At 36.2% G+C, this 10,944-nt stretch overlaps 1 protein-coding gene across 1 annotated transcript; it reads right to left on the bottom strand.

Annotated features, from left to right (window-relative positions):
* Nucleotides 1-230: 230 nt before the first annotated feature.
* On the bottom strand, nt 231-6,778 carry nucb2b (nucleobindin 2b). Its single transcript, XM_043264584.1, has 13 exons — nt 6,634-6,778; nt 5,603-5,728; nt 5,192-5,299; nt 4,963-5,095; nt 4,601-4,704; nt 3,262-3,447; nt 2,974-3,064; nt 2,835-2,893; nt 2,653-2,745; nt 2,486-2,575; nt 1,790-1,960; nt 1,384-1,444; nt 231-1,293 (listed from the first exon to the last, which is right to left on the bottom strand). Exons 2-13 carry the CDS (start codon nt 5,726-5,728, stop codon nt 1,211-1,213), a joined length of 1,305 nt encoding a protein of 434 aa, XP_043120519.1. The 5' UTR covers nt 6,634-6,778; the 3' UTR covers nt 231-1,210.
* Between the last annotated feature and the right edge of the window lie 4,166 nt (nt 6,779-10,944).

The following is a 10,944-nucleotide window of genomic DNA, read 5'->3' as shown; positions in this document are numbered from 1 at the left end:
AGATTTGTATTTTTTTTTTTTAAAGCAATGTGGGATTTGTTCTGGCCCTCAGGTTCATGACCCCAGCACACTTCAGTCTTTGTTCAACCAGGTAATGAGGCCATTGTTTCATGCTGTGAAGGATTAGATAAATATTCTCTTGTTAAGTCAGGTGATTACATTAAATCAAGGTTCAGTGATTCATATGGCAAAAAAAATTCCCCGCAGTGATAATCATCAGAGCCCGTAACTGGTGAAAGTGACATAATTTAATACATTGTAGAGAAATGTAAAGTCATTTACATTTAGCTATCAATCAAACAACCAATCCATACTGGATGTCTATATTTTATAAATGTATACATTGTTTACAGTAGAACACTGGTTGTAAATCATTAAACCATAATGAATTAAAATAAAAAAACAGCTTGAAATAATTAACTGGTGTTGCGGCAGTAATTAATCAAAACTGGGATTCAATCTAGTATTGACTAAAGCAAAATAAATAAATAAACAATACACTGATGCCTAATTTAAATATAGGCCAGAATAACATTGTTTTGTAATTTGGAGCTTGAAAGTGTCAAAAAATAAAAACAAAAAAAAAACCACTATTTACTTTCAAACAGTGATGATATTGTTGCTATTGATCTATGTATTATTTACTACACTACACCTTTATTTTACACAGTTTGTTGGGAGTGCCGACCAATAAGAATGCTTAATTCTATTTTATTTATAGCCTTTTCTATTTCTTTAAAAATATGTAGGGAAAAAAAAAAGAATGCTGAATTATAGGGCATTTAACATGATACACACAAACAGTTTTTTGCCCAGGTATAATATTAAATGCCTAAATGTGAATAGAGACATATGCTATGAGGTTTGGCCATGTGTGTGCAAAGACTGTGCAAATCAGACACAAAACAATAAAAGTACAGTTAAATGCTCTAAACACAAGTTTCAAGTACAGTCCCTTTCCTTGCTATCTGTCAAGAAAAGTGTGATTGTCCACAGAGAAATCTGTTAACTAATTACATACTTCAGCAGCCGGTTTTAGGATATCATAAATCAATATTGTTTTATGTTTGATAATACTACCACCACAGTGATTTGTCTAATTATTTCAAGGAAAGCCAAGGTCTTTGTTAAGAGACAGTAAATGGTCCTTTCGAATGTGAGGATAGAAATATTTGACACATACAACAGACCCTCAGAAGAGCTTTAGCTGCTAAGAATGTGCGGGGAGGTCTTGCTGGTGACCTTGTGACATAGGCTGACTGTCCCCAGGTAAGATTTCCACAGCAGAAGGTACTGCATAAAAAAACAACAACAAAGAAATATGATGATATAAAAGCAATATTTTTTTCCTTATGGTGCAAAACGAAAAACAATTACACTGACCTTTGGCCTGCACTGGAAGCTCAGTTTTCTGTGTTTTCAACCGTTCCATGTGCTGGACCGCCTAAACGTGAAGATCAGTATGTTAGAAAGTGTTGAGAGAAAACAGACAATATTTGCAGTGGACCAAAACTAGTTGAGGGCTGTTAAACGATTATATAGAATTTTTTTCCAAAAATATGTATACATAGTATACACATGCATATTATATAAAACACTTTTCAAAAGTAAATGTAAATGTTTAACTTTTTACTCATTTCCATGAATTTTATATGATTTTTCCAGTCACTTATGATCACCTTGTAGTATGTATATATATATATATATATATATATATGTGTGTGTGTGTGTGTGTGTGTGTGTGTGTGTGTGTATTAGGCCTATCTAGTGTTTTCTCTCACTCTCCTACCTTCTGTAGCTCCATTTTCTGGGCATTGAGTTGTTCCTGTTGTCTCTCCAGCTCCTCCCGCTGTTTCATCAGGTCATCTGTCCTCAGGTTCAGGTCTTGCTCCTCTCGAACAAGATGCTCCTCAAACTCTCTCAACTCTTCTTCAGTGTAGATTGGATTCTGTTCCAGAGTCTCAAGAGGAAGCAGACAAAGGACATTTTTACATAAAGAAAGCAATTTTATTAAACCGTTTAAAATCTGGAAGTTAAAGACTGTACGTTTTTTTTTATGTTGTTGCAATAAGTAAATTATGCTAACCAATTTTGGTTAAAACAGTAGTATTGTTTTCTACTTTAATCTATTTGAAAATGTATTTTTTTCCTCTGATGGTAAAGCTGAATCTTCAGCAGCCATTACTTCAGTCTTCAGCGTCACACAATCTTCCAGAAATCATTCTAATATGCGTTTTTTGCTGCTCAGTCATTTTTTTATGATTCTTTGATAAATAGAACAGCATTTACATAAACATTTTAAACGCCTCTACTGTCATTTCTTGTTAAATAAAAAAAATTACTCATTTCTTTCAAAGGAAATTAACAAATTATTATTCCCAAATTTTTAAACAGTAGTGAACTTTTATTCTTAATGAAAAGCAGTTGACAGACAGGGAAGATCGTGTGTCACGTTGACCCCAAAAGTAAAAAAAAAAAGCATTACCTCCCATCCATCTGGCTCTAGAAATTCTTTTCTATTTGTGGCAGTAATAAATTCATCTAGTGAAACAAGCCTGTCTCTGTTGGTGTCAACCTATGGGCAAAACAAAAACGTGATCACCAGCGAACCATCTTTAAAAAAAATACCATTAGAATTCACGAGGCTCCCACCTCATTCATCACATGTTCTCTCATGCGAAGTCTCTCCTCCTCCATTTCCATCATATCATCCTCTTCACGTGTGGGATCATAGACTTTCTCTAGCTGAACATGGTGGAGACAAGCATCAGATTTAGCACCCCTGTAAGCACTCTATTATGATAGCTCTGAATGGAAAGATTATTAAGGGAAACCTCTTTGGTAAACAGTGCCTCGAGCTCTTGCTCATCAAAGTAGCCATCTCCATTAGTGTCTGTAAAAGCAAACAGATATGTCACGGTCGTGCTGTGATATAATCTAAGCGTTCGGAACGGAGCGGCTCACTGATCTCACCATGTAGGTTGAAGAATGTCTTTGGGTCAAAATCGTTGGGATCCAAACCGTCGGCTTCCTCCCAGACCTCTTTCAATTGGTCCTGACTGCCCTGTGTACACACATACAGACCAAATCTATGCATCGCTTGCTGATTGGACGGAGAAGGATCTGAATGTGAGCAGTCGATTGGAAGAAAGGGGCGGGTTTTATGTGGACACAATGATTGGAGTCAGACATATGGTCAGTTAAACAAATAAATTGTTTAGCTTTTTTGATTTTTAGAATAGTAACGTGTCTTTAGCTTACAGGGTGATTGATTTTGGGGTGGTCTGCATGTTTCTTTTTCATCTCTTCATAGTGTTCCTCCTCTTTTTTGCGCGCTTCCTCATCCAGTGTTTTAAGATGTTCCCTCCGATCGTGTTCCTTCGCCATCTCGTACCTCTTGAAGTCTTCATGTCGTTCCTTGTCGAAGTTTTCCAAGTCATTAGTGGCCTCAATTTGACGAAGTAAAGAAACAAAAAGAGAGGAAAATATAAACGTGTGGAGAACGATAGATCATTGTATGCTGTAGATCTTCATCCAACATTAAATAATATCGAATTGACCCTCGTTGACGACAGTGATGTGTACAAATCAAACATGAAAATAATCATTTTGAAACAAAAGAATCAAACAAGTCTTGTTTGTAAGTTGTTCACCTTTACATCAGTAAATCATTCTGACTTATAATAATAAGGTTAACTTATGTTTCTTTTCCTCACTCCACCCAAAGACCTGTTCTGGGACGGAAGTACAAAATTTCACAAAAACGGCGGATCGGCTTACAACTATCCATTGCAGTTATGACAGTGATATAGATGCAAAAGTACACAAAACTATGCACAGTAAGTATTTGTTTAATCTATATTGCAACAAATAGGTGGATTTTGTAGTTTACATTTAAATGTCACATACTTACATTACATATTACATTCAAATCTATGCATTTTCCCCAAAGTGACACTGTATTCAGGGTGTACATTATCGTTTAAACGCTTCTAAAATAAAACATTTCGTTTGCGTAATACATGTTTTATGTACTGTGTATAGTTATTATGTATATATAAATACACATATTTAAATTATGCATATATATATATATATATATATATATATATATATATATATATATATATATATATATATATATATATATATATATATATATATATATATATAATACACAGTGTACACAGATATAGTATGTAAACAAAAACTTATTTTTAATTAATCACTTATTAATTGATTGACATCACTAGTGTACATATTATCAATTTCTTCATACTCTAGGAATGAAACCCATGTTAACGCCGTGCTCTACACTTTGAGCTACAGATATAAAATCATAAGGTTTAAAAAAAAAGAGGAAACAGAGACAAAAATTACCTGCATTTTAATAACAAATACGCTAGGAGAAACAGCCAAATCAATAAATTCCCATAGTGCAAAAACAAATCTTATTTATATAAAAGATTTAATATACAATAAGGCAATAAATATGTGCGGCCAGTATATTTTCTTATTTCACCTACCCAACCAAAAAGGTTGGCGTCAACAAAACTGTGTAGTATAATAAAACCAACAGGAAGTCAGATATGGAGCCTACCGATTTAATGAGGCGATCCAAATCTTCCACTTCGAATGTATGCGGATTCATGTGATTCAGATGTTCAAACTGTTTCAGGAGCGCCTGGTGGTCAACTGTCATACCTTTAGGGAAATTAAGAGCATGCCATTTTTCATACGCACGCTTCTTGTTTCTGCAGCAAGCCAGAGTTACAGGTTTATGAAGTACAGTGTGATATGGGGAGTCTGATAAATGGCACTTTCAGATAAAACATTCTATATCCTTGCAAATCTGTGCTCTGGCGACCATAAATGAAACAAAGACGGTGGAGGACATTTCACAACACGCTCTATTGCAAATGCGAGTCAACAATAACAAAAGTGAAGCGCTTCCTGTGATACCTTTTTCTCCATTCATGTCTTGTTTGACTTTGATTAGGGTGCGCAGTCTGTTTACTTCTTGCCTCTTTAGCTCGTCAAGTTTAGTTCGCACGTGATGGCTGACGAAGTCCAACTCTTTAGCCAGTTTCCCTTGCTGTTTTCACCACACAAAAGGTAAGCAGTGGGGTGTTTAGATAATCCGATTAAGCCGGTCTGCAAAGTAGAATTGGGAAATAAAGCGGTGCGATACCTTGATGTCTTCCATGTCTGTGTTATGAAGTTTCTCTCTGAAATGTGGGTCCTTTTCCAGGAAATCAATAACCTCTCTGAGATATCGATCATAGTGCAATCCAGTGTCCTAAATGAATTTAAATTAGATGTACAGAATGGAGTAAGAAAAAAAGCACTAAATCTAAAAAATGGAGACTGAATCTTTTTACACCTATTGCAAAATGACTGAGCAATCGGAGTTAGTCTATGCAAGCTGAACACTCCTTTTTCCTTCTACAGCACGGCTTAATATAAGCATCACACGTGTAATGCCTGCTTACCAAACCTGTCTGAAGTTTTCACACTGCATATTAGAGAGAAGCGTTACACCCATTCGAACACTGCATTTTAAGACTATTGGTATAAAGACAGAACAGAAACGATTACTTACAACACTTTTAGGTGGCTCCAGTTCCTCTGCAGGAGGGCTCACTTTGGTCTTATCCACAGCGACTGGCAGCGCATCCAAACAAGCCCAGACACACAATATCAAGAAGAATTGTGATGGTCCCCACATCTGTGAGAAGTCAAGAACACCTCTATTGTCATAAATGACTGTCTAGATAGAATTACTGCATGTTTGAGATATGAAGATGTGTAAATTATCTATTAGTTATCTATTAATTAAGTTTTAGAATCGGCTAAAAACGCGTCTTCCATCTTCGCTCGCTTCCGTTGTCCTTATTTGTAAATAGCTTTGGATAAAAGCGTCTGCTAAATGACTAAATGTAAGTATAATTTCATATAATAATATTATGAACTAATATATATTACAACTGTATCCTAAATTATCAATAACTATGTCTGTAATAAAACATCTCTTTTATTCAAACCTTTGACTTAACTATTTAACATCACATTTAAATGATTAAATTATTAAAATATGTATTTTTATCATTTAATTAATATTTAATAATAACTTTAATCAGAAATATTATGTTTTATAATAACAATAACTAATAATAATAGCTCATATTTTATATTAATATGACATAAAATGAAATAGTATTATTGCTATTAGAATCAAACAACAAATAAGCTATCTATCTATCTATCTATCTATCTATCTACATAACATTTATTCCAAACCAAAATACAAGTAAATATTATGAGTATGTTTTTAAAGTCACTTTTTACAACCAGATCGTGACGTCACTAGCACGTGTAAAATAAACCTCGTCAATCCCTGTCTGTCACAAGGAAGACATACCTTTCAAATATTACGAGTAAATAATTCCAAAATATGCGTTAAGACCGATATCATATTAACATTGTACAACACATTAGGTACTAAATTACTTTATTTTCTGAATATTTTCTACTCACACAAAACTATTACTCCACCATTTGTGTCTTTAAGCATCATCGGTAGTAAAACAAGACAACAGCTGAGATTACAATGAGCAACAGGTGAACACCTACCCTAAAAGATCCCCTGAGAGTTGGATTTATTAACTCGATGTTGCTGTTTTCGCCTCGATCAAGCGCCACAGATATAATCGCTCTGACAGCTCATTTGCAACTTGTTTTACCTGATGTGTGCTAAACGCTGTGCCTTAACGTAAACCCCGCCTACGGAGAAGCGTAGCCACGCCCCTCGCTCTGGTGATTGGAGAAACCATCGCGCTTCCGCCTTTGATTTTTCTCCCCGTTGCTCTGTCATTGAACATGCAGTCTGTCTGTCAAAGGTTCCCATGGCAACTTGGCAAATACGCTTGTTAGAAGAGGTACGTGGCGTTCACGGGTCCACCGTTACGCGAGTGTCACGGTCATTCACGCATCTTCGGCGCTTGACAGAAAGCCAACGACACGACTATCACACAGCTGTTATCACTCAGTCTTGGCTGTGTTGTTTGTAAGGTGGGACATGACGGTAAAATGTCGAAACTGGAACAAAAAGATGTTTGGTTTAGCAAAACCCCCCCCCAAAAAAAACAAAAAATAGCAACCACTAATCTATATAAATGACTGTATCTATATAAATGAGCTTATAGATTAGTGATAGGAACATAATACCTATTTTTTCTAGCAATTTAGGGCCCAAATAAGGCAATTTCATATATTTACTCTAAATATAGTTTCATTTCTAATCAAGTAAATAGAGAGTTGGTGCAGTTTCCGTCCCTGCTTTCAATATTTTATAATATTTTGCCCATATATTTAGATTATTCACTCACTGCCTCATCCCAGTCTATTAAATGTCTCCTTCATATTTAGGATCAAAAGAGCATAATGCACCTGCTAAATGTTATGAAATGAAAACATCTGAATTTAAAAAACGAAGCCCACCAGTTTTATTTAAAGGTAAAGCTAGATTAGACACTAGACTACAGCTCTGAGTGTTAAAAAACTGAAACACAGCTCAATATTACACACAATTGTACACAAAATCAACATAAGTTAAATGTGGCTTTTGTTTGCTGCTGTATCCATGTAGTAGATATAATAATACGAGGGTTTGCTGTAAATGACTCCCTTTAGGATTTGCAATGTATACATCTAACCGTTAGATGGCGCTTAAAGTCTATCAATGAAATGCTGCAGTCTCCTAAACAAGAGCGGATACCAATTGCTTGCCAATTTCCAGGTTACTGTAAGCAAAGACATATAAAAGTTTAAGTTCTTTTATGCAGGTTTAAGTCAACGTTTTTGGCATGTTGAAGGTAAAATTGTTTAATTTTTGCGGATCCTTTTGTTGTTATTTAATGACTACATTTATTTTAAATACTTTATTGTTGTATTCAGAAAAATCTGTGCAGACCTCCCAGTTTGGTTATATATGCATTAAGAAAAGAAGGTCTTGCTTGTGTAATACTGCAATTGGGCATCATCTAACACAGTGTCACCATCCTTATTTGTTCTCACCTTGACTAACCCTGAGCATATGTTGTTCTCATAACCTCCTGAAAACATCTGCTGTTTAAAGAATCTTATCTACAGATAAAGTCAATAGAACCATCTGGTGTTTTTTTTTTTTTTTTTTTGTAGATTTAATCTACAAAACAACAAAGACATTTGAGTAATATAATTAAACTGGCTGTTTGTGTGTCTGGAAATGCATGATTAATATTAATACTACTAGTAAAAGTTTTGCATATTTCTAATTGAACATATCTAAATAATAAGATAAATGAAATAAAAATTAAAAACGACACCATATGAAAATAATTTGTTATATTATAGACGTATATTATACAATAAAAACACCCAGTGAATGCTGTTCTTGCTATTCTTCAACAAATATTGAAACTGTATTGTGGTTTATGTGATTTATGTGATGCTGTACAATAGAGTAATGGCTGCCGAAAATCCAGCCTTGCCATCACAGCTATAAATTACATTTTACATTATATAAAAAGATTTTTTTTTAATGTAATAATAATATTATAATAATATTTTATATTGTTTCTGTTTCTGAATTAGAATCTAATAAACTAATGATAAATTGATTATTAATACATTTATTTAAAGAAATGTATTGGTGAGCATGAGATACATATTTTGAAAACATTAAAATTACTATTACTATTTATTTTAATATAATTTTGAATGAAAAGCTAAACTTAGAACCTGTAATATTCTCCACTCATAACAAATGCTCAAAATCCTAAAACTTTGTTTATTTCCAGTTTTAAATTAGATTATGATACACAGTTTATGTGATCTCATATTTTTGAGGCCTATTGTACTTATTGCTCAGTAGCGACAATTCAGCAATTCAGATATTTACAGTATTATGAATGACTAGAATAAGGGCCGTAAAACACCAAAGAGCAAAAATAGTGGGAGTTTAGTGGGAAGTTCTAAGTTTCTGTACTGACACACTTTACTAATACACGGAAGATCAAAAGTGTGGCGTATCCCTGCAGTACCGCTCTAGTGCTTCAAGGTGCAGGAATCAACCCATATTTCCATAACTAGACGGCCTCTGTGATGTTGCATGGCTGTAGCAATTTACCACTAAACACCCCACACAGATGCTGAAGGTGCTGTCTGTGCAGGCGTATAAATAAGGCATAAGACTTTGTGATTGGAATGAATATATACATGTGGGTCTGAGAAGTCGCAGAAGTACCTCCGTGTGAAGTGCTGACAAGGCTGTGGGGCCAAACGGCCGGCAAGAACTCCACAATGCAGATGGATGGAGGAGGAGTTCTGCTTCAGCTCGGCTATGATTTATAAGCCCTGAGAGGAGACTGTGCATCTTTATGTCTCTCTCTCTCTCTCTGTGTATGTTTGTGTATCCTGTGTTGTTGTGAACAAGATTGTGATTTGATTTCGATGTGTGATGTTGTGTTGATGTGACAAAAGTTGCTTTTCCCTACGAGCTCCTCTAAGAGATATAGAAGGGCTGACTAAGGTGCTGCTGGCCAATAGTTTGGCATAGTTATGATTTTTTAAAAAGCTGTCTTTGGATGAAGTATCTTATGTTCACCAAGGATGCATTTATTTTAAGTACAGTCCAAAAAAGGTTTGGAATAGTTAAGATCTAAAATACAGTTTTTGGATGAAGTATCTTATGTTCACCAAGGATGCATTTATTAGAAATACGGTCCAAAAAGAGTCCAAAAACAAACTATATATATGTATACATATATATATGAGTTTGAGTTTGTATTTATATATACATAATAAATAAACACAGTACACATACATACACACACACATATATCCATCCATCTGACCATCCATCCCCCCATCTTCTGCTTATCTGGGCCGAGTTACGGGGGTAGCAGTCTAAGCAGGGACACTCAGATTTCCCTCTCCCCAGAAACTTTCTCCATCTCTTCCAGCCGAGAGACATAGTCCCTCCAGCATGTCCTAGGTCTTCCCTGGGGCCTCCTCCCAGTGGGACATAACTGGAACACCTCCCAGGGAACAGATCGCCGAACCACCTCAGCTGACGCTTTCTTAATGTGGAGGAGCAACGGGTCAACTCTGAGCTCCTCCTGAGTGACCGAGTTCCTCACCCTATCTCTAAGGTAGTGCGTTTCCACCCTGCGGAGGAAACTCATTTCAGCCACCTGTATTCAAAATCTCATCCTTTCAGTCATGACCCAAAGCTCATGGCCATTAGTGAAAGTAGGAATATAGATCAACCAGTAAATCAAGAGCTTCGCCTTGCAGCTCAGCTGCACCAATCCATCTGTCGATCTCCTACCACCCTTTTCCGACTGAGATCCATAGCCTCAAACATGGAGGTGCTGATTTTCATTCCAGTCGCTTCACACTTGACTGCAAAAATGCTCCAGTGCCTACTGAAGGTCCTGGCTTGATGGAGCCAACAGGACAATATAATTGCAAAGACAAATTCCTGTGGTCCCCAAACTGGAACCCTTCCTGCTGCGCTTAGAAATCCTGTCCATAAAGATAATGAACAAGACCGGTGACAGAGGGCAGCCCTGCCGGAGTCCTACATGCACCAGGAAGAAGTTTGATCTACTGTCGGCAATGTGAACCAAGCTCCTGCTCTGGTCATACAGGGACCAGACAGCCCTTAGCAAAGGGCCCCAAACCCCATACTCCCAGAGCACCCCCCACAGGACACCGAGAGGGACACGGTCGAATGCGTTCTCCAAATCCACAATGCACACGTGGACTCCCATGAACCCTCCAGCCCCCTGAAGAGGGTATAGAGCTGGTCCAGTGTTCCACTACCAGAATGAAAAATGCAATTCCTCTTGGATCTGAGGTTCGACTATCGGACAAATTCTCCACTCCAGTACCCTAGCA

This window comes from Puntigrus tetrazona, chromosome 18 (genome assembly GCF_018831695.1).
Source record: "Puntigrus tetrazona isolate hp1 chromosome 18, ASM1883169v1, whole genome shotgun sequence".
Lineage (NCBI taxonomy): Eukaryota > Metazoa > Chordata > Actinopteri > Cypriniformes > Cyprinidae > Puntigrus > Puntigrus tetrazona.
Note: the sequence above shows the minus strand (reverse complement) of the source record. Positions and strands in the feature narration are given on the sequence as shown.

Coding starts and splice junctions, on each gene's coding strand:
- nucb2b (XM_043264584.1), bottom strand. CDS start 5,728: ATGTGGGGACCATCACAATTCTTCTTGATATTGTGTGTCTGGGCTTGT. Junction 2,894..2,973: donor GACATTCTTCAACCTACATG/GTGAGATCAGTG, acceptor TTGCTTTTACAG/ACACTAATGGAGATGGCTAC. Junction 1,445..1,789: donor AGAAAATGGAGCTACAGAAG/GTAGGAGAGTGA, acceptor CTTCACGTTTAG/GCGGTCCAGCACATGGAACG.